The following is a 26309-nucleotide window of genomic DNA, read 5'->3' as shown; positions in this document are numbered from 1 at the left end:
TTTGTAGAATTTTAAATAACAGAGGCAATGGCATTTTATGCATAAAACAGTATTTTTTATTATACAGAAAAGGTATTTGTCTTATTCGATTTTTTAACGTAGCATTGAAGACGGCTTTTCAAGGAAAACATATTTTGTTCGATAGCTTTCACAATTTTCCAAATATTCACAAAAAATATTTGTTATATAACATTATATTTTTAAATTTATTGTTGCCTCAGATTGCAATTAATTTTTTTTTTTAATTTTGCTTACAATAAAATTTTTTGCGTTAAAATAATTTCAAATACCAAATATAACGGTAAATGTTATATTTTAGATCATATCAATGGTTATGAATATTCAAGTTTATTTTATCTTAATTTTAATGAAATTGGTACGTAATTGAGCAATATTATGTATATTCCATTTTATATTTAATTCATCTTAAAGCATATAGGTATGTTGCTCAAGAAATACGAGTTAACATAACAACTCAATTTGAACTAAGATACTTTTTCATTAACAATTTAGAGTAACAATAACTATAAAGATATAATCATAAGAAATTTCATAAGGAACAAATAGAATATTACTTAATTTATAACTTCTATTTAATTAGTGTTGGATATGCATAAAAAGATATGCAAATTTATTGCATAAGAGACTCGAAAATAAAAAAATAGTTTATTAATTATGTTCAAAACATTCCGAACAAATATTATCATTTATTTATATCGCCATTTTTCAACATTCATTTTATTCATTATCTACAAGATTGCTGTACATATGCAATCGAGAATAATCTTCTAACACCCATTCGAAATCATAGCTTTGACACTAGCTCCTATAAATTTAGATTTCGGCCTTAGTGTCCGCATGCATAAATAACCAATTAGAATTCGCAATCAATTCTCACCGTTTGTATCGTAATGTGATAATTAACAAACGGACTGCCCGTACGTGTGCGATTTCTGGGATCGGTTCTAGTATTCTCGCAGATAAACCGAATTTGAGAGAAGCTCTCACACGGCCATGCAGAGGCCATCGAACGAGGTGGTAATGAGGCTGAAATTGCGAGCACGTCGCACGGGCCTTAGAAATGCCTTAGGACAAGTTTTGGTAAATACTATACTCAAAACTATTTTCATAATTTTAGTCGAAAAGTTGGAAATAGGTTGGTCATTCTTGCAGAAATTTTATCCATGTAAAAAAATATTTAGGATTTAATATAAGGTTAGATCAACAATATGTGGTAAGAATTTTATCATTTTATATCATTTTTATTTTTGTTGGTTTACTTATATGTTTGAACAAAATGTAAAGTTTTCTCCACTTTGGCATTCAGGAACAACACAAATTTAATATAAATTCTTACTTTAAAACTTTTATAACAACTACGCATTATTGTACTTAATCATTAGTAATTGTATTTTTTGAAAGTGTTTTTTATTAGAGTAGAGTGGGCCTTGAAGGTCCGCAAATAAAAAGGTCCACGACGAACATATCAAAAACAAGTACCGTTAGGAATTTTTTAACAACAATATTTGAAAATAAAGAAAAAAGATGTGTAACCAGTCATTGCATTTAATCAAGCAACGTTGCTATTGGGCGGGGCGCAAAAATCCAATTTGGCATTAAGTAATTATACAGGCGAAACTAAAAGAACTACAATAAAATAAATAACACATATTAAACAAAACTATGTTTTTTTGCTATTTTTCAAAAAAACTTTCACCTGGTCACGGTAAACCAGAAAGGCCAGGTGGCAAATAGGTCCAATGTCTTACTTTTATTTTAGAAGGATTTCGAAGGACAACCAATGTGAAATATAAATTCCTTGGTTACATTTTCACAAAGATAACTCTGTACGTAACCTTAATATGGTATTTTGTCAGAAATATTTATCAAAATTTTGTTCTCCTACCTTCGAATTATTTTAATGTTTGATTTGCAAGTGTGACCCCAAAGTGGGATTCCATAGGTCCAAATAAGTATTGTTATGGTTTATATAAAAGTACTTAATTATCGAGAAAGAGGTTGGATTGGCTTTTCAAATGCCATTTTATTATTATTATTATTATTTTTGAACAGCAATCAGAACCTTACGTCCAATGAGCTGTTGGGCTGAAACTTCTCCTTATTTCGTATTTATTTTAGATGGTAACCCAATGGTTAGTCCATTCATATTTGATGATTTTGTTATTAGAATTAATCTAATGGGCTGATATTTTATTGGTGCAGCAATGCCGGGTGAGGGCTATTTTCACTTGAAAACATATTGCTATCTATATTTCCAAGTGAAAATCGTTGTCACTGTTGCCTGACAACAGGCAGCTCGAAGTGGGTATCAAACCCGGGACCTCTGATTCAGGCCTTGTCGCTCTTAGCTGCTTACCTACGGGCAAGCCCAAATGCCAATAAATATCATTTAACTTAAGTTGAATTTGTTTCTTTTTATTTTCAATGAGCGATCTCCAGTTCAATTTAGAATCGATGTGCATGCCTAAACGTTAAGCAGTATTAGATAAAAGAATTAAAGAGTTTGGCTAAAACATGGCTGAGAAATTTAAATTTGTAAATTGAAAATTAACTTATAATTAGCAGAAAAATTCAACATTTTTCTGCTAATTATAAAGAAACGGCTCGGCGAGTTATCGCGCAACACTGATCAACGCTAGTCTTTATCGAGTTACATCGAATATCTAAAAAGTGATATTTTTTGTATAGGTAAATTGAATTAGTATACCAGAATTTTTCTACGTGATAAAATTGCTAAGGTACACTGTAACGATAAATTTGAGTAAAATTCTATTCAGCTCTCATCATACTTAAATGAGCACCGAAGATTGGGATGAATGCGATGAGTGGGAACTGGTCAGGTGGCAGTGGTTGTATTGCACGATGGATTCGCAGCCCGTTACGGATGTCACGTAGCACTCACGTGGACGTGTGAACAGTTTCGAAACCCTTTCTCTTCCTTGCCGGAACCGCATTGCCTTGTTGGTTGTTGGCATCGCAGACTACGAAGTGCGGCGTGCTCTGCGTTCGGTGCAAGAGCGCTACCTCATTACCTGCAGCATTGACTTCGAGACAACGTAGTTTATCAACATAAACATGAACATGAGAGGACTATGGACGGAATGCCTAGTCATGTGAAAGTTATGTCAAAATAGTTTATTACTAAATGTTTGATAGAAATTTGGTAGGAAACACATGGTCTCGTGTAGTGGACTGATTGTCACAGTAAAAACTGAATAAAATCTCATAATAATTTTATAGGTGGTAGGTATTCATGAATGCGGATATTTATCTCGTTCTAATCCAAAGAATCTTGGATCGATGACAGAAGTTATTAACCAAATTTAGACTAGAATTCACAAATTTCTATAAAATCGTACAAAAATACTCTCGAATTCTAATAAAATTATATACATCATTATATAATCCATTATATTTCGAAAACATAACATAGATAAGAACAAAATATGATTTTTTTTGGTTTTCGAGAAAAAAAAGTGTTAATATAGAGTAATATCAATTATAAATATGTGATATAAAAGATGGCGTTTTTCAGGAACTTTAGTAAAAAAAAGTAGTAGCAATTTCTTTTTGGTGCATTAAGTTACATTTTTAAGTAAATTATCTAATAAAGTTACTATGACTTATGTAAATTCTCCGTAGCACAGGTCATTTGAGTAAAAAGGAGCCAGGACAGCACTAAAATTATCGGATTTTAAGAATTTTATTTTAGATTTAGAAAAATTACTAGATCGGAGATCTTTACATTTAGAAAAGTTATTAGATCGGAGATTTTGTGGTTTTTTTATTTTCTCCGTATTTTGCAGTTTGCGGCGGTGACAAATATATGTGACATTGAACATACTTTTTATGAATTTGTGTAATTTGACAGAATACTGATAAAAAATAATTTTGTGATAATTTTAAATTGTTCAAGACAAAATCTTAAAATCCAAAAGGAATTTGTAAATCCGAAAAAACTGTATGGTAAAATCTGTAAAATTTTAAGTTTAATAGATTCGACCCGAAACAGAACATAACTCGAACCCATCCACCCTCAAAAGTTTAAGCACATCACGTAGGGACATCATTCACGATGCGTATATATGTAAAAGCGGCAATGTCAAGATGCAGTATGTCGTCGCGTTATCAAATATCATTTTTATCCGGCATTAAAATGTCGTTATCATATTTCAAAATTCAATCATAACACCAAGCGAAGAAAAGGGCAAAGTGTCTTCTGTTATAAGTAGTGATTTATGTTATTTATTATAAAACAATATAAAATATTCAAAGAATATTATCGTTAAATATTTTATGAAATATTATATTTTACGCATATACATCAAATATTCATTAATATGGTAAAACTATTTTCCTACGTAATTTAATTCGAGTCGAATGTTTATTGTAAGACATGATTATTTTAAATTTTTAAAGTGGTAAAGTGCTAATTCCTTCAGCGTCATAGTTTTTAATCAAAATATTTGTGTTTAAATGAAGTATTATTATAGTCTGAATTTAACAAAAATACTTTTACATCTGAGATTTTTATCTGAAAATTTTATCTGAAAATACAATGTCCATTGTAGGCACTTGTGGTGACTAAACAAGACTCACATTAAATAACTTCTCGTTTTATAAATAACTATTTCGATACGATCCATCACCGATGTTTCAAAACAAGTGAAGTTAAAAATTTTTAACGACAATATTTGAAAGTAGATGAAAAAGATTTATAACCAGCCATCATCTTAATTATTACGACGTTGCTATCGGGAGATAAACTGCAATGTTTAAAAAAACCGTAATAAAAGTATTTTCATATAGCAAATAGCAAATACCGTCACCATAGCACATTTTCTCAGCAAAAAGAAACTTTGTAATAATTTGAAGCGCAAATATCAAAGGGTACCGGTATACCACATTATATCCACAAACAATATTTTCAATAAATTTAAAGTCGCATCGACTCTCCAAGCATCGTTAATAGGAAACACCCAGGTTTGAACCAGGAATTTCTAGATCTGTAGTCGAATATTCTACCATTAAATTATGTCCCCATGATCGGTCCCCATATCGGTGATACTCGGCAAATAGCAAATACTGACACCACATCACATTTACTCAGCAAATAGTTAAAAAATTTGTAATACTCTTAAAGCAAATAGCAAACGGTAGCGGTAAATCAAATTATATCAGCTACCAATGTTTTTAATAAATTCAAAGTATCATTTACTCCCCAAAAAACGTTAATAGGGAACCCCCGGGTTTGAACCGGGTTAATAGTGCACACGCGGGATTGAACCGGGGACCTCTCGATCTGCAGTTAGTTTTTTTAGTTGTTTAGCACTGTTGTTTAGTTTGCGAGACCTCAATATAATTTTTAAGTATACGTTATTTATTCGTTTTATAAGATGTATTGTTAATTTTAAGTTAGATTCAACAGTTTTTTATATAATATCTATAAAATCTTACACGTGGGTGGGGTAAAAAAGACCAACTGAAATTTTACCCTGGTGTAAACAATAAAAAATAGGAAATAAGAAAGTTAAATAAGGCAATTTTACAAGAAGTAAATTAAATAAATGGTTTTTCTAATCCTGCTGATAAATATTTTTGACAAAATACTTGATCGAGGTTAAATGCAATCTTTTATCTCTGTAAAAAATGTACATATGAAATTTATATTTTACATTGGTTGAATAATGTAGCTATTATTTCGTAAAAATCCTTAAAAAAATAAAACAAGATATTGGACCTGTTTGCAAGCTGGCCCCCCATTCTACCCCGCCTACGGGGTAAAATAAACCGGGTGACAAATTTTTGAAAAACACATTTATACAATGATAAATTATTTATACAATGATAAATTAGCTGGGAGTTTTACTAAACATAGTCAGGTAATTGTTTGGTATGTGTTATTTGTTGTGATGTAATTTATTTGATTTTCACAATATAATTGCTCAAAGTAAAATTAGACCTTTGTGCCCCCCGCTACCCTATACATGTTTTCCAACCTAGAAAATTAATTTATGTATACACTACAAAAAGACTCAAATTTATCTATCGTAATAGAAAATAATAGTTTTTTCAGCAATAAAATTTTGTTTGGACGCATCATTAAAATATAGTAAAAAATTGAATATACGACACATTCATTATCTGTAAATTGAAAACAGCGACTAGTCCCTGTATCAACTGAAGTGGCCGCCTGACGAATCAATAATTTGTTATTTATTTATTCCTACTCTCATTCTAAATATAATGAACGTGTGTATTCCTCTCGGAATTCGCGACGGTGGAGACGGTGGAGACGATGGAGACGGTGAAATGGTTTTGGCCGCCCGACGGCCTCGTACGTACACTTTGGCTGTTAACGGCATATGTGACACATTCATCTGAATCTCAATCACTGCAGATGGTCACGCGCTCCTGGCGGACCCTTATCAAGAGCCGGTCGGCATGCTGACTATCAGGGAGGTTTTTCGGCCTTTTGGCGTGTTCGAGAGGCGGACGAGTGGGAGGAATGGACCGCTCGCTCCTCGAATCAAGTGAACGAGATATTCGTTAGTGTCTGGCGATTTTGTAATTTCGCAGTTCGAATGGTCTGATGCAAATTCATAATAATCGGTTTGTTTTTTGTTTTTAATACGAATAACTGTAACGAGCTTTGTATTTAAATACATGCAATCATTAATTTCAGAGTATATATATATATATATATATATATATATATATATATATATATACATACATATATATGGGGTGGGGCGGAGCACAAATTTGACTTTAAGCATTTATATTGTGAAAACCAATACAATTTTATTACAATAAATAAAACACATCAAACCAACATCTGATGATCTGATTATGTTCAGTAAAACTCCCAGCTAATTCATTATTTTAGAAATATGTTTTTTTTGCTGTGTTTCAAAAAAATAGGCATAGTAAAATGGGACGACCAAGAAGCAAACAGATACAAAATCTTATTTTTAATTTTAAAGCAATTTCAATGCAAAATATAAATTTTTATGGGCACATTTTTTACGAACATAACACTGTATATAACCTTGATCTGGTATTACGTCAGAAATATTCATTAGCAGATTGGAATAACAATTATTTTAATTTCTTTCTTGTAAAATGCTTTGTTTTTAACTAGATTTACATGTTTAATTACAATTTTTTTATTGTTTACACCATTGCCAGGATAAAGGATCAGTTGGTTCTTTTTACTCCACCCGCATATAAGCTATTATAAAAGTTATATAGAAACTAACTTAAAATTAATATCATATCTTATAAAATAATTAAATAACGTACATTTAAAAATTATATTAAGGTTTCGTAAACTGAACAACAGCGCTTACAAATAATAAAACTAACAACAAAGGAAAAGGCTTTTGATATGGATTATTGTTCATTGAATGTGGTTTTAGTGTTTTTTGTAAGAACTTCTTATAATTCATTCACTAACGACAAAAATCAAATTGAGAGTAATGAAATTTATTAGAAACAGAATTAGTTTTTTTTAATTGTCTAGATGATCGCTTTTTAATTAACTTCTTTTTGTTATATATATATATATATATATATATATATATATATATATATTCAGATAATTGAAAGTATTATATATTTTTAAGTTCAATTAAATTTATAAAAATTACTGCAAACATTACGAGTATACCTGTTTGTTATATAGTACCTAATTTATTCATATATTTCTGAAACTTGTAATAAATATAATAACGATAGAGCATATCATTTCCAACATAATAGATATAGAAAATAAGTGATATCAACTTATTTGGTTCTTATAAAATAATGTTGATACTAGATGGTAAAAGAATAAGTACAGTGTGCGAACTGTGCTAAATATTTATTCTACAGATCGCTGCTAAATATCTAATACATCTAATAAATAATAACATTTTATAGATAATTGGTTAATTACCATCAAATATTAATTATTCAAATTTGTAATTGAATTCAGTTCGATAAGTACAGACTGCTGTTAAATTAAAATAAAAATGGTAATCGCCGCTATAGCTAGAAACACGCCATGTTAAACTGTATCAGACAGAATGAAATGAATATAAATAAATTTTAGGTAATTTTTATGTATTGAAAACTTTTTTTAAAAAAATGTTAACTAGATTCTCTTTTTTGTTCACAAACATAAAAATACTGTATATTATGTTATTAATACTTTTCCTATTTAATATTTTAATCTAAAGCAAAATACATATGGGTAGAAATTTATATATACAATAAGTAAGTTAATCGCCGCTATAAAAGTTTCAATTTAAAAAGGTAATACATAACGCTATATCATCTGAACTTCTGTGGTCACCGATTATTTCTAATAATCTGATGAAGACGGCAGATCTTCCAGAATCAAAATAAAGTAAGCTAAAGGGGAAATTCATGAAACAAGGCGGCCCATTATTTCAGTCAAGAGGAAACATAACGATAGCGATAACAACATAACGACTACTGCGATTATTGAACCATTACGCAACAAATCAAGTTAATGCATCCTTTCAGTCTCTCCGTTATTCAATAATATACCACTTTCGGGACCAAGATCGCGCCACTCGATGAACTAGCACGCAGATGCTCGCCCTGATTTCAAAGATAAACGACGATTTTAACGGTAATGCGATACGGAATGATTATTTTTATTTTTATTTCAAAAAGGGTACTTTGCATAGTATGCCCTTATATCGTTATGATAAATGGGGATGAATTGTATTGTCAAAAATATTATTATTTCAGAATTTATGTTGTGGAAAACAACTTGTTACTCTACAGTCAGATTAAAGAATAGTATTAATTCAATTGTGCATGCAAACCAAATACCAAAAAAAAATTTTTGGCGCGTAAAACTGTACACAAATAGATTATCGGGTAGGTCCAAACAGCGTTTAGAATTTAAGACTTGTATAAGCAATTATTTTTTTAAACAATATGATTTATTTGGTTGGCCTTTATCTATTTGATATATTTTAATATTAAAATTTCTTTAAAAATGTCAATTGGATCGAACAATAACGTGGAAGGTCTATTTTCACTTAGAAGCATCCTTCCATCTATATTTTGAACTGAAAACTAATATTACTACTACTTGACATAATGCTGTCCGAGTTGGGTATAGTACCAGTAATATTCTGGTTGAAATGCCAAAGTTTTAATCACGAAAAGAAAACAAGTAACAACAAATATTGTCACACCTGAGTCATAACCTAATTTACTTTCATATAAATATTATATCAATATTTTAAAGAAAAAAAAATTCAAGAATTTATCTAATGTGATGCAGTAAGAACAGTGATCCAGTTCTTCAGACTGGTAATAAAGCTTCACTTATAATGATAAGTACACAAATTGTATTTTTTTATGAGAAGAGTCAAAATAAGTCGATAATTTTTTCAAAAATAAATTTAACAAATTCCTAGCTACACTCTTAGGATAACCTCATTTTTAATAGAGCATTTGGTATAATATCGCCTTGTCACATTAATCCACGTCACGTTAATAGTGTTTACGCGATTTTGTTATAAAATAGTCAGTATATTTTATTGCGAAACAAAAATAATAGTAGAAAATATTTTTCAATATGAATTTTGTCAAAAATGTAGAATTTTAATAAACGTTATTACGGCAAACACAATTGAAACTAGAATATTCAAATATGATACAAACAGTGCACACTAAAGTAGTTGTTACTATTTATATAATTTCTATTCATTATTTTGCACGATTGTTTCTGAATACGACATTAAAAGCTTGCTTTTCTTTCGTTTCGGTTTCCAAACTGCATCATTTAAGAAAAGTATGTGATTGAGAAACAAAAATACAGATATTCAAAAAATATATTTGGATAGATATAGAAAAAAGTAATATGATGTTAATAACTCACAGAAAATTACCAAGCTCAAAAAATATGAATTATGTATGAGTATATAAATGCTTCTAATATTATTGATTAAATGATTTATATATCCTTAATGTAAATGAATGCATATTCTAAAATAAAGTCCACATGATCAACGCTAAAATAAATATTAATTTTTTATACGAAAATATAATTGTTTCAAAAGTACCGTGTATATCTACAAAATATATATCTGTGTTGAATAGTTGATATATTATAACATATAACTTTAACATTCAACTAATTTAAGGAAAAATATTTTATAATATTGAAACAAAAAAACTGAAATTGAAAAAAAAAAACATCTATTTGTGTTATTTTAATTAACAGATTTAAGTATCCGATCAAATGATCGCCAATTAAATAACAGAAAATTTTGGAAAAGGCTTAAAGCCATGTAAAATATAAAAATGCAGGGTCATATATTATTACACGAATTTTCAGCGAATTGTATAACAGACATTCAACACGACGTACATTTTTAGACAACATTTTTAACTATTATAAACGGATGGAAGGGCGAGAATAAATAAATGAAACTTTGTCAATTTTGTGTCGCTTTTAGAATTTTTTTTACAGGTGTAAAGTAATTTAGCATCAAGCACAAATTCTAGCTCCTTGATTATAACCGTCATCTTTCGTTTTGCATCTGTGGTTTCTCCTCGTTGGTTCTGTGTAATTTATGTCTTAATTTTCACAGCCAGGCGAACGCGCCAACGCGTACAGGTACGCCAAGTCTACGTGAAATACATAACGAGCATTTTCCTTAAACATTCGTCGGTATACTCGCTCTAATATTTCCCATAATTTCGGGGTTCCAAACTCGATGTGAATTTTTTTTAACCATATGCCATAACTGGAGATACTTATGATAATAATTTAAAAAATTTAAACGCTAGTTGATTAATTATATTCTATGACTATTATGCACTAACACAAGTCAATATTAAAATTTAATATGCCGACAAAAAGTTGATAATGAGCAAATTAGTATATCATTAATACCATATAGCACCAAATAATATAGCATAAAACATAACATATTCACGGCACTGAATACGGTCATGCCAATAATTTTTTTTATGAATATTTTGTATTAAGGGGCACAACTAGTATGAAATTTTAAAAAAAAATCACTTTTTCCATATTTCGATAGGCTATACCTTTAAAAATAACATACCAAAATTTTAAATCGATATCTTAAATATTTTTTGAGTTACAGTTACAGTAGTATATAGTATAACGATCATTTAATCTTTAAACGCGTTTTTCTCGAAACAGCAATTTCCGAATTTGCTGCAGCGATTACTGAAAAACAAATGATCCGATCACTATCAAATTTTTTTTACATGTTCTATATATAGTTCTCCGTAAAATGAACTATCGATTTTTTGATCGCATAAAAAATCGAATTTTGGCAGTCCAAAAACGACCAAAATTTTGGGTAAAATTCGACTTTTTTAAAAAAAAAACGCCGTCATTTTGTCAATTTTTAATTTTTTTTCTTTATTGTAGTTCATTTCACAGACAATATTATCAAGTTTAATGAGATTTTTTTTATTAAATTTCATCCACGTAGAAGGCCGGAATCACTGAAGCAGGAAAGGGCCATTTTTTTGTCGCGCCGTTGGAGATCGACGATAACTTAAAAAATATTTAATTTTTTTCTTCAAAAAATTTCTTCTTCACTATGTATTCTTAAAACATGTCCATATTATCCATATTATTCGGCTGAATTCCTAGTCTTCATTCAGTGGTATTTACTGTCCAAATTTTGACAGTATTTCAAATTTCAAACCATACTCCAAATTTTTCGATATTTTACTAAATATTTTTTGTTTTTTTGTGAGATCACACCTAAATCTCAATTCTATAAAATTGTCAAGATACCCAGTATCGATATTTATGGTTTTAATTTAATTAAGATTTTAATTTAATGTGCGAACATAAATCATTTATACAAAAAAAGTTTAAACATATTTTTCATTTTTCATTTGCATATATAGGCTTATAACTATTGATTTTTTGTTTCTCTATTTTTTATGTAAAATAAAAATTTGTCCCATGTACAGTTCATATGCACTACAACTAGTTTTATCATAATGTGCCATTTGTCTGAATTCGGGTCATGAACCGCAACGATTTCTCGACAGCTTTCTTCGCTAATTTTATCACCTCACTTGTTAAGAATTCTTTCCAGTTGTCCCCAAGTGTTGCAGCATACTTAGAAAAGCGCAGTTTTCCGCAATGATAAATAATTTTCTCACATTTAGAAGGCGCAATATATCAACTCGGCGCGGCGAAGTAAGCGCAATAATATGTTAAAACGTATGAAAAAAGTACTCTTTTCCGCGACCGTAATACTCATATATAGTCATACTCGTAATGTTGCTATTAAATCTGAACGAGAACATTCCTCACAAATACAATGTAAGGAACGCTTCAAGAAATTATAGCACTGTTTTCGGTGGCGTTTTGTTCCATGGCCGCGGCTTTTATAAATTGAGGTACTTTATTATGAAACGGATGGGTGGTAAATAACCCTTATGTGTGGCGATAAGGGATGCTCGTTGCGCAAACTGTAAAAAGCAAGGAACCGTGAGCTTTATTGTTATGTTATAATTTGGACGGGAAATCAGGAAGCTTTTACTTGCGAAGCGAATGGGAAGCAGCGCACTTTACAGAGCGGTTTCAATGTGTTTTAATGCAGTAGCGAACTACATTGATACTTACTCATATATGCATGCACATAATCATACATACGTGGGAAATATAATAAACATAAAGACAAAATTTTTGGAAAGAAGTTTAGGTATAGTTCTTGAAACTAAAGAAACAAACTATCACCACAAAACCGTAAATACTCTAGTATTTATATTACTAATTACATTCACATGATGTATAGAAGACAAATGATAATTAATAAATAAATAACGTTTTGATTTTAAACTATTTATGGCCTAGCTGTATGCCTATTTACCTGTCCACCAATATACCTGCCTACCAATATACCTGTCAACCTTTTATCAGTCTACCAATTTTCCTCTCTACCAATTTACCTATTTACCAATTTACCTTTCCCCCCGTTTTACATGTTTACCAATTAACCTGTCAACCTGTTGATCTGTCTACACATTTGTCTATCTATCTGTCCACCAGTTTATCTATCTACTAATTTACCTGTTTACCTTTTCATCTGTCTACAAATGTCTACGAATGATTATGACTATATTTATATAGTTAATAAACTAATTGGTTTGAAAGAAAGTTTTCAGCTAATGACAATAAAATCTAGCCGTACATATCGTAGGTTTTGTGGATTAATAAATAATTATTCGAGTGTAATATACACAGTAAAACACACATACATTTACACATTATATATATTTATATATATATATATATATATATATATATATATTTATATATAAACTATCTCTTGAAAATTGGTCGAATTTAATTACATTATTTGAACAAAGCTGCACTGAGTTGACTATAAGTTTCATTATCACACAATGCTAAAATTGTTCCTAACAAAATGTTATATTTGACAACACATGTAACTTACCTATCTAAATTGGCTTTGCTGTAATCGGATGGCTCAGTTTGACAAGGAATTTCTTTAAATTTTAACACTGCCCTTTCGTCGCATTGTGCCTGAAAGACAAATGGAATAATATATTTTCTAAAATATTTAACTAAAAAAATAATATGATAAAAATGTCAATAACAGTAAGGCAATAAATAATTATGAAAATAATATAAGAAATTTGAAAACTTGATAATTCATTAATTCGTAGATGTTATCAGCAGCCGATTATAATGAGCAACTTTTTAGTTGAATACGAGACCAGGGTCTAACTGTAATAAGGTAGACCCACTACTAACAGGTGCTTTTCAATAGGATTTTAAACGATATAATTTTTTTTGTCTCCATTGTACAGTCCTGCACAAAATTGTCATAGATACTGTGCAGGTCCGTCATTTTGGACAGGTAATGTAAAATTATTAACTGACTAATATTAAATTGTATATACATATTATATTTTGTTTAAAACTTTTCAATTTTTGATAATGTGTAATAATTTTTGTGTTGTTAAATTGTAAAGTTAGCTTGATTAATGTAAAAAAATCATACTTGTAACATGCAAAAATTTTGTAAGTGACAAAAATTGGATGGAATGTAGAGTTTGTAAGATGTGGACACATGTAAATTGTGTCACAGAAGACGCTATATTTTTTATCTGTATTTCATTCAATTATAATATTGAAAGCCAATACATTTAAAAAATTTACTTACTTTATTGATATGATCACTTTCTAGACTTTTAAATAAAGAAAAACTAAAAATATAAACGAATAAATAGTCATATTTTCAAATATGCTATTCAACGCTTAATAATTAGAACGTTCAAATTCTCTTAATAACTGATACTTTTAGTAACTCATAACTGTTATTTGTATACAGATAGATCACTAGTTTATTCTAAGTTGAACATTAGTAGTTATTTACCAGCAATTGGTTTTTGCTTAGATAATTTAGCTGAGTCATAATGATGATTTGTTTTTAAAAGTGTGCGTTGCGTATGAATGAAATATGCGCATTTAAAATATGTATCTGCAGGTGCAAAAATTTTTATGATAGCTCTAACCGTTCCCGAGATATTCGCTAAAAACCATTCGCTACTTTTCACGTATTAAAAATGCGTTTTTCTCGAAAACTATTTGAAGTGCGATCGAAATTTTTTAATGGCATTTTCCTTATGTCATAAGGTTTAAACGTTGTGAAAATCATCAAAATCGGAAACAAAAAATTTTCATCCAAAATCGGAAAAAAAACGTGACGCTAGCATCATGCTATAATTTCAGTTTTTTGTTATTTATTCGGCAACCATTGAGAATATTAAAATGCAGTTTTTTTCACGTTATTCTAGCCCACAAGACAATTCGCCTGACGTCTAATTGAAGCTTCTACGTGTCCGGGAAGTTTGTGAAAAATTAAAAAAACTAACTGTTGTGACATGTATTTCTTATTCTTTTCGGGTGATGATTAAACAGATAAAAAAATTCAAACTAACTAAGACCAAAAACGAAAAAGCAAGGAAAAAGAAAATTCAATATAAAAAATTCACAAATAATCTTGTTAACTTTGTTTAAAAAAATATGTTTTGTCATATATTATTTATAAGCTCTGTTTAAATGATTATGTTGGTTCGTCATATTACTGTTATTAAAGCCAATAAAAGTTGTTATAAACCATGTTGTGAACGGCTGTGACATTCGCCCTTCTCTTGTATGATTTGATTGTATTCAAGGGTAGTATTTTAGTTTTTTCATGTAGACAAATGCTCAAATTACAACTTTATTCACTTTTCTCCCACCACCCAACTGGTGAATTAACAAAATTATGATTAAAAAAAATAGCAAAACAGTACCCAGTGTCCCCTAATATAAAATAAGCCATCAAAAGTTTGTACCTATCTAACTGTATATAAAACAATAAATTTTATTATAAATAAAATAAGCAATATTTTTAAAATAATATAAGTTAGTGTTAATCTACTTCCATATTTATTTAAGGTCAGAGTTATGTTTTGTTGTAAAATTTAATTATTCCTTAAACTATTGAAAATACACTTATAATGATAATATAAAATATGCAATACTACGATTTAAGAATTAAGATCACCAACTGTATTGAAGGGGAATAAAATCAAGTCGGCGTGATAAGTGTCATATAAACCCAAGGGTCGCAGACGAGTATTATTATTTCCTGAAACGCAGGGACAAGAACTAGTACGAGACGACAATCGTATAAAAATCTCCGCCGTGCAACGAAGGGACGAGGGCGCCGTCTTGAGAATCACGAGCCCCGTAGAACAATGCAGCGAAACTTGAATATTGTGCCTCTATTGTTTTTTTTTATATTTTACTTCATTCTAAATGTTCATTGAATTGTTAGCACTTATCAGATTACATCGGCTTGCTGATGCCGCGGAGGCGGGTATTAATACCGTATACTGAAAAGAATGATATAACCAGACGTTCTTAGATGGAAACACGCCGATAGGAGAGGCGTGCGGACCGGGGCCGATGCGAAAACTTTTTTTAATTCCATGCTATTATCCGGCTTTTATAAAAGAAAAGCTTATTATGCCTCTGTGAGAGGTCATTACGCGTTTTAAATACATATTTGATGTTTTATCATAAAGGTTATGGAGACGTTTTAAAAGAGTCTGTAACGGGCCCTACCTTCGCTCAGTGTAAAAATGGCGAATATTAGAAGATATATTGAGTGACGATACTCTCAGACGAAGACAATAAGTTATGGCGATTGAGTTTGAAATTTTCACAGCGCATGAATATCGTACATAGCTATACACACAAGTATATATATATATATATATATATATATATATATATATTATTAATTTAATCTTACTTATCACGCTATTCACAAAATTTGATAAAATTGAATTATGTATTTCTACAAAACCAATGCTCTACTTCTTAGTTCAAAATGAGTCTAATTGTAAGATATATAAAACTTTTTATATTGTCAATATTTCAATACAATTTATGGAGAAACTAGGAGCTTATTGCAACAGGAGTAAGTAGTAAAAAGCGTTTTCCAATGGGATCTTGAACAAAATTAAAATATTTTTTATCTCGATTGAACATGTAAACCCTCCTAACCAATGGTGTTGTGCTAATATTTTTTTTTGCCGGAACGCTAAAATTTAAAATCCGGTTCATAAAATTTGATATATTTCGATAAGAACTCACAAATCTAATCTATTGACTTCTTATATAATTAACTCTTTATATACAGCTAGTCTATACATTAAATTGTACAATATGATAAAATCATTGAGTACATAATTTATATTCTTCAATGACATTAATTATATTTATTTTGGTATTATTTGTACTCATTAATACCTACAGATATTTATTATGATATAATAGTACTCAAGATTTATTACAATACTTTATAAGACTTAACCTCATATGATAGATAACCTATTACCTATCATACTATACTATATTATTGTATATCATAGATAGATATCTATTATCTATCATACCGTGAGATACCTATATCGTCATTAACTTATTATATACCTACATACATTTTACTTCTTATAAATACTACTGTTTAATTTATATATTCACCTATATTATATAGGTTTTCCTCACGCCCTATGTATTTTTTTTTTATTACCTCTACCTATCTATTGTCTATACCGGGAATTGAACCCGGGACCTCCGCGTGGCAGTCGCGTAACTTAACCACTACCCTATCGAGTACCCCCACAAATAATATAATATGGAACGCACTGTTGTTACCGCGGGTCATTTTCTAATTAATTAGATAATTAATACTAAGGTGGCGCGACGACACGCGGAATAAGACGGTTGATTGTAGAGTTACGGTGGTGTAGTGGGTAAGGTGGTAGCGTGTCACGCGGCGGACCCGGGTTCGATTCCCGGTAAGGGTACAAATAGCGTGTAAGAAAAATTGTAGGTAATAGGATATATAGTAGATATAGATAGGTTATATAATGTAGGGATTGAGAGTATATGATGAAATATAGCGTATGGTATAGATGTAAGGCGTGTAGTATAGAATGCAACGTATAGGCATACGTAAGGCTATAAAAATACACGAATAGAAACCTATGGTGTAGGTGTTAGCGTATAAGAAATGCGAATGTATATAAGATTTAATTTATAAATATTATTTTTTCTATAAGAATTTTTATCTCGGTATTAAATATCTAAAATATCCGTTAAGGCGTCGATTACACCTTACTGCTGCCTTTGCCGTTCTCACTTTATAGAAAATTAATTACTGCACTTTTAAACGATTGTGTGCATTGTACGATAATAGACATAGAATTATAAATTTTATTAAATGTTTGAGTAACTTGTGCGAGCTGATTTTCTTGAGATGTTCTTAGTCTCGCAACTTACTGAATTCTAAAAATTCTAAATTTAAAAATATAATATAAAAATTATTATACCGCTGTCTGGTAGAGATGGCAATTTATAAATATACAGACTAATACATACAGAATTTGGAATTTTTCTATAATCCGTAATATTGAGAAAGTTTGCATTAGACCTACAAAAAGATGCGTATTTACCTAAGCTATGGAAATATATGGAAAAATTATATGATTTGCACATGCATCCTGTGCTCACTTATTAATCTTTACATATTAAATCATTTTCTGTATGTAGCGATTTTTTTATATTTTTTCTTGCCGGAACGCGTTCCGTCCCAAAAATGTTTTGCCGGAACGACGTTCCGGCGCGTTCCGGCGCGTTCCGGCTCGACAACACCGCTCCTAACCCATATCTATTATGTGGGTCCTTTTTAATTTAGTTAATATAAAATTGATCTATTATAAAATTTCGGTTTGCGTTATTATTATCGACTAATTTTAAATTTTATATATCTTACTTCGTTTCAAATTAATCCATATTGAGATAATATGTAACAATTTTTGTGATTGCTAGATTGTTTAAATAGTTATCCTGATTAATGCAAAAAAATCACTATTAGGATTAGTTGGAACAAAACCTTGGGGCTAGTTGTAACATTCAAGAATGGAATGGAAGCTACATATATAGTGAATAAGGTTGGGCGGAATATATTGTTTGTAAGATATGGGCACAACAAATTAATAGTTAGAGTTATTATTGCCGTTTTTCGCTGTTACTACTAGCCCCGATAGATGCTACAAAGAGCCTCAAACACGACATAAGTTGTAACACCGCACTTTTTCTAGAAAATGATTAATTTTGAAATAATAAATCAATAGTTATGAAATTATTTTCACTTAATTAGGGAATACATACAGAATCCATTTATTTTTTTGGAAGAAACATAATCAGTAGTTCTCAAGATATATTGATTTGAAAAAAACTATTACAACAAGCTCCTAGCCCCCTAACATTAGATGTAGGAAATACGTTTTAACGGTTAAATTCAATTTCCTAGTTAGTTTATCTGTATCTTCATCAATTTCACATTCTATAACGTACTTTTGAAGCTTTTAAGCATGTGATTTTTGTCTATATTATATATCGCTATTCCGGTATATTATCAAATACATCTGTATATTTCAGCGACGAAGCTATTATATTTGCTGTATTAATTATTACTTGTTCGATATCAAGATATGGCGCGCGTTGATGCAAAATGTTCGAAACTAAAGATAGTAGAAAGTAATTAACAAAACAAACGAATGTATGGATACCCCCAGGAGCTGTTGTTCACGAAGCGATCGCAGCCAGTCAGTCTGCAGTCTCTCATGCAACATTGTGCCCGAATTCATTCTAATAGTGTAATAAGCAATTTATAATTTATACATATTCCTCATATAACTCATCAGCGAGCAATGCATTGGAATAATAAGGCGTTCTGCTCACCGTCTGATATACAGTATGTGCAGCCGCGCAATATAAAATAACCCACTCGGCAAGTATGCAATCCGGCGTCGTGCTAGTTAAAACGTGAAAGAGGGACGGGGGTTGATTTTAACCCCAAAAACCTCGGGTGAAGTACTTTGTGTGCAAATTAAGATCGGGCGCATACCAACACCATGATGAATTTAAGTACATATATTCTTATGATGGCACATGCGTGTACACAAACACCCATGTCGAGAACTGATGTAAGTGTACGGGGTAATGTAGGCAGACGTGTATAGATATTAGATGGTGAGGCACTTGCAATTAAAGTCTCTCCTCTTTACGAAATTCGGCGAAGGTATTTATATACGTTTTGCTTCTTTGTTTATTACAAGTTTATGAAAAATAAAGATCCTGAATATAAAAACACCAAACGAAAAATTTTAAGATTTTCAATATTTTTTATATTATTTATATTGGCAGAACATATTTTATATTAAAAAATCAAAATTCTAAATTTTTAAGAATCACTGTATCTTCGCTTTTGTCTATTATGTGTTTATACAAAAAACTTTATATATTACTTTAATAATTAAATTGGGAAATCATTGAGAAAAGTATATTTTCTAATGTATTATACTCTTATCTTTATTTCATCTTTGTTTTCATCGCTTTTGAGCCTCTATTTAATTTTCTTCATGATTAATTTAAAAAAAATGAGCACCTGTTCGTTTATTTTTATAATTTTCGTTAATTTACTTATTAGTTTTCAAAAAAAAAACGGGAAAATCAGAAACAAAAGATCTAAATCCGGAACAAATATTGTTTTTAGAAAAACCGGGGACACGTCCCTGCCAAAAGTCTGGGACTGTCCCTGCCAAACCGAGACGTATGTTCACCTTAACATAAGTCAAATTTGACTTTGAGCAATTATATTGTGAAAACAATCAAATCATAATCACAAATTGAGGAAACAACTATCTCTCTATATTCAATTAAAAAAACAATTCCTAGCAAATTCATCATTGTATTATTGTGTTTTTTGCCGTTTTTCAAAAAATTGAAACCTAATCCTTTTTACCCCATCGGAGACAAACAGGTCGAATATCTTGCTTTAATTTGGAAAAGATTTCACAAAATAATAGGCATATTATTCAAACAAAGCAAAATATAAATTTCATGAAGGCATTTTTCACAGAGATAACTCTGTAAATAACCTCGATCTAGTATTTTGTCAGATATATTTATCACCGGAGTCGGAAAAAGTATTTATTTAATTTATCTCTTGTAGAATTACTTATATTACTTTTTTCTTTGCTATTTGAAAATTTTTCACACCTTTTCCAGGGTAAAGGTTTAGTTGGTCATTTTTGCCCCACCCAGGTGTAAGAAATGAATCTAACTCTATAACAATACATTTATTGAAAATTCAAATAATGTAGACTTAAAAATTATATTGGTGTAAACTAAATAACCGTAATCATTGATGTACAAATTATTAAAAAAAATGTAACCGCTTGATACTTGATATTTTTACTAAAATCGAACAATTAATCCCAAATTACCGTTTGATGAATTCAAAACCAAATATTTGCCGCGCATTTACGTGCTATGAATAAAGTCTCTCCATTGTAATATTATACATTCTCTATAGCTTTTATACCTTATGTTTATACTTCTACATATATTTCGTGGCTGTATCTTGCATTATTTTAAATCCTTCATAATGTGTATTAAATGAGGAAATGCTGTATAAATTTGACATTACATTTATATTGTAATCTTAAGAGCTACAAGGGTTGCTACTCGGAGGTTACGCTTCGAACGGATTCTGCTTTTAAGAAATTGGTACTAGATGCAGAATGAGAATATATTTAGAACACGTGCTGCACGATGCATATTTTGGTATGGGTATAAAATGCTAAATATTAGTTTGATATTTGGTTTCACAGAAGTACATAAGTAGTACAACATTTAATTGAATATAAAAAATCTAATTTAAAAATGGTTTTATTTTAATTTAAAAAATCTGCCATTTTCAAAACTAATTGGATTAAAATGTAGTTCATCTTTTATGTAACTGATTAACTACAACGCAACACAAAAGAAATTGAACCTGTCAAATGTGATTGGCTTTTGAATTTGGTTGTAACTGTGTACTTGGTAAAGCAGATCAAAAGATCCACCCATAAAAAAAAGAGTTTTGCATTCATTGCAAAGATATTTTTTCCTTTTTTGAGTCCAGCGAAGATTGGTGACGTTGTATGGCACATGCGTCAGGTGCTGATGTCCCAAACAGGACTTAACGATTTATTTGTACACTGCCTTCTCAAAAATTAGTGTATTTGCCATTTTGTCCATACTGCAATGTCAAATTGGTTTTTGTAATAGATTTCACTTTTGCTCAATAATTATTTTATTACAGTACATACTTAATAAAGAGACTGCATTACTAGCAGATAATGAACATTAGAAGACTAAAAACGATTGAGTCTGATTACAATATCATTAAATAAATAAATATCCTCAAAACAATAAAAGACCGTGCTATTTTTTCGTACTTCCCCTAATGAGAAAATTAATTTTATATTACTTCGATAGATATTTAATATATATATATATATATATATATATATATATATATACATAATAATGATAGCATTAAGGCTTTTTAAGATGTAAAACCAAGTCTACTCAATAAACACATTGTTAGTTAATTAAGGTGACCATATTGTTTTTGCATGAAATCCGGGACGGACTAGAATGTGTGAGATAACAGAAAGGGGGAGGGTGGTAAGCTAAACTTACATGCACATTTTTTCGGTTTAAATTTTCTGGTTGATATATATTTAAAAAAAAAAATACCGGCAATAAAACTATTATTAAAAATCCGGGAAAATCTGCTACAAAACATCTAAAACCGGGACAAATATTGCTGAAAAAAATAGTGGAAAATCAGGACTGTCCCGACCAATCCGAGATGTATGGTCACCTTATAGTTAATGCAATTTTTACAAATGTATCTACTACCTATTTTAATATAATTTCAAGAAAATTTTGCTCTAATAAATTGTTAAGGCATCGCCGATGCTAGCCAGTATATTGGATGATGCCAAGTAAAATATGGGTCCTATCTGCTGCTAACAAAATATCTAATCCGCTGCCACCAAGTATGTGTGGAAGCGCTGATCAGTATAGACGGACAAATACCTTTGATATGATGTTTTATTTTCGTATTAACATTTCACACATAACTGACTTAAAAGTATTGAACTACTTGATTAAACTTCAAAGTACCACATATTGAACTAAAACTGACTGAATCAGAACTGAACTGAATTACTAGCTCTCACTGCCTGAACTTAATTGCATAATGGTCAAGCAACTATATAATGTCAAGACACAATAGTTGACAAAAAATATTTGCGTAGTTTGTAGTTTTCAAATCTTAAGCCAGGAGCGTTTTCGCTGAACAAGTGCAACTATTAATGATATCTTGAACATACATTGTTGTAGGGAATGAGTAATCAATTTTACACAGTTTATATATTAACCGTTATAGTTAATAATATTAAAAATTAGACAAGAATGAGCTACATATCTTTAATAAAATATCATGAAGATTGGTGTACAGTATTTAATGAATCAAGCCAAAATTCCCAAATTCCCACAGGAAAAAAAAACTATGGATAAGACGCTAAGTATCCAGGAAGTTCGATCTCAGTCTGCCTATTTTTCACGATCATATTATATATATATATATATATATATATATATATATATTAGTGATGTGCCGACTCGAAAAATTCCCGATTCGAATGATTCGAATCAGAAAAAAACCTGATTCGAATCATGATTCGAATCAACTCGAATCAAGTATATATATGGACAAAAAAATATCATGGATGTATTAATTTAGTAAAAGTGATCCAAATTTATAATCAAAATTGTCAGTTTAACCAATATAACCGACAAAGTAGAAATTGTAAACATAAATCACTATCAAAAAGTATATTCTGAAAATTATTAAAAATGATGTAATTTTGAGGACGGCTAAAACATATCTTCAAATTAATTTACAATAATAGATTACCAAACGATTGTGCATCACTAAAGCATATAAAATAATATTTGGAATCATGGGTCGATTGTTTATTTTACTATGTAATCAGTAAAGGATCGCATCTAAACTGAGAGCTGAAAGTTAATTTCATTAATGTGAATTTGCCATTACTTACATAATCAGAAGTTAACATATTATTTACTGACTTTCTGGTGTTTAGTAATTGTTTCAAAAGAGAATTATATTGAAAGATTCCCGAAACTCGTTTCATAATTTCGAGTGGTTTATTCTGATAACATTTAAGATCTAAAACACTTAATTATTATCAAAATTGGGTATTGATATTTCACGAACAAAATCGCTCTCAGCGCTCCGTAAAATAAATAAACACGCAAGAACGACGACGCATTGTATCGCCCATACGGTTAACTCATATCGCTTGAACTCATATCGCTCGAACGGCTTGAAGTCGGGATGATTCGAATCAGAATTGAAGTCGGAATAACTCGTAACGCCGCTTGATTCGGTTTGGCTCATGAAGTCGGAACAACTCATATCGCCGCTTGATTCGAGTTGGCTCATATGAAGTCGGAACAACTCATATCGCCGCTTGATTCGGTTTGAGTCATATGAAGTCGGATGATATAGTTAGTCGATGAATGCGGTTAAAGTCACACAAAGACGATTGGAGTTGGCTGATACATTTAAGCATATTAAAGTCGGGTGGCTCGCATGATTTAATTCATTATTTATTTTTTATATTTATGATATTTATTTTTTATATTATTAAAATATTGAATTAAATTAAAACATTTTTTTTATATTTATATTTATGAAAAATTTTATATTTATGAAAAATTTGTGTTAATACATATTTTATCACAGTAAATATTTCGCGGCTTGATGCGAGTTGATTCGAATCAAGTAAAATCTGATTCGAATCAAGTCGTTAAAGGCTTGATTCGAATGATTCGAATCACTTGATTCGACTTGGCACATCACTAATATATATATATATATATATTTATATATATATATATATATATATATGTATCTGTATGTATGTATATAATATGTGATATATGGCATGCAATAGGGGTTAGGATATCATTTCATGCGCGGATTGATTGTAAATACTTCTGAAGCTCTTCTTTAGCTCCGTTGCAGCAACAGCATGTCAGTTCCAACGATCATCAAATAGCCGACGGTGGCAATTCCCACTTGACTTATTCATAAGCGCGGCGAGAAAGCATCGGCGTGTCTTAAAGATGCCGGTTTTTATCCCATAAGCGATTTCTGACGCTCGGCAGTCGCCGGCACCCTATGCTACGCGCCGCTCGGCGTACATTCATCACTTAGCGCCCGCGCGAAGATCGAACGCCCGTTCGTACGAAAGTGATTTATTGAAAAGTTGAAGATACGTCGTGGGAAATATATGTCTATATTTATATATATGTATATAAACATACACGCACGCTTTTGAATATTTATCAAATAAATCTTGAAACTGCGAAAAGATTTTTTGCAAGATAACCCAAGTCAAAGCTCCATGCTGTATAGAAAGCCCATGTTGTAATCGAGTTTATGCCATATTTATTACAATAATTAAAAAATAAATATAAATTAATTAAACAGTAAATTGTTGCTTTATAGGTTATATTTAGATATATTTAGTGTGAAAATGTATATCACCTGTGCTTTACACTTAACGCTTAAGTGGTTAAGTTTGGTCTTAACCAAAGAACAATAGAACAAACTTAATGAATGCCAAAAATATTTTATAATTGGATAAAGCGAAGCAAAAGATATATCACCATTAGCGCAAAAATAAATATAAAATTTTTGAACGATACTACGTTAAAGTAGAGGAAAAAAGAAGTGTAAGTTGCCAACACCTAAATTAGTGCGACGTGGCCCACAGAAGATCAATGACTAAGCATCAATATTTATAACTGAAGTATTTTTATTCGTTGTTAGTTTTTGTTGAGCACTGTTATTCAGTTGATGACACCTGAATATAATGTTTGAGTGTACGGTATTTGATTGTTTGTAAATAATTATACGTCTTATATGGTATTGATGTTTATACAAGCTCAGAAGTGATTGGGATGATAACAACCAACTAAACCATTACATCCCTTTACATTCCGTGAAAAACGAACAACAAAAAATAGGTAATAAAATATAAATTATGTTAAAAAACAAATTTAAAAGAGATAAATTTATAGTTATTTCTTTGCTAACGAATATTTTTGACGAAATACGTACACAATAAAGTTTATATGCTCTGTGATCATTAGTAGGTTAAATATTAACGCTATAATTCCGTAAAATCCTTTCAAGATTGCAAATTAGACATTGGATCTGTTTTATCTGGCTGTTTTTTACACCGTGTAAAATAGGCAAATGACAAATTTCAGAAAAATATAAAAAAATAAATATTTTCATAATTAGGAATTAATTGGAAATTTTAATGAACATAGTACTATATTTGTTTGTTTGATACACGTCATATGTTGTATGGTAGTTGATCTGGTTTAGACAGTATAGTTACTAAAAAGCAAATTGAACCTTGGTGCACCGCCCTGCCCAATTGATCAAATTCCTTTTTTATTAATAAATAAATACACACTGCTCCAGATTTTATAATAAATAATATGAACATTACAATAATTAATAATAATAATTCATATATATAAATATAAAATGTAGTTTTTATTCAAGTCGAATAAAAAACTGCCAATCTACAAAGTCACCATCTAATTTTAAAATTATAGAAGTCAAGTAATTTCAATGCAATATAGCAACTTAATCAGCTATACATCTTCGAATATATTTGAAGTTCAGTACAAAACTCTTACTAACGCATTATAATATAAT

At 30.1% G+C, this 26309-nt stretch overlaps 1 protein-coding gene across 1 annotated transcript in view; it reads right to left on the bottom strand.

The window, feature by feature from the left end:
• LOC113375528 (myelin transcription factor 1) overlaps nt 1-26309 on the bottom strand; it is a 141071-nt gene that overhangs the window by 58443 nt on the left and 56319 nt on the right. Inside the window, exon 2 of the mRNA XM_026615461.1 lies at nt 13512-13600. Coding sequence (XP_026471246.1) covers nt 13512-13600 — 89 coding nt within the window. The remainder of the gene's footprint in view (nt 1-13511; nt 13601-26309) is intronic.

Source organism: Ctenocephalides felis, unplaced genomic scaffold, assembly GCF_003426905.1.
Source record: "Ctenocephalides felis isolate EL2017-DRISC unplaced genomic scaffold, ASM342690v1 CF-g0.4_SCAFFOLD_01886, whole genome shotgun sequence".
Taxonomy (NCBI): Eukaryota; Metazoa; Arthropoda; class Insecta; order Siphonaptera; family Pulicidae; genus Ctenocephalides; species Ctenocephalides felis.
Note: the sequence above shows the minus strand (reverse complement) of the source record. Positions and strands in the feature narration are given on the sequence as shown.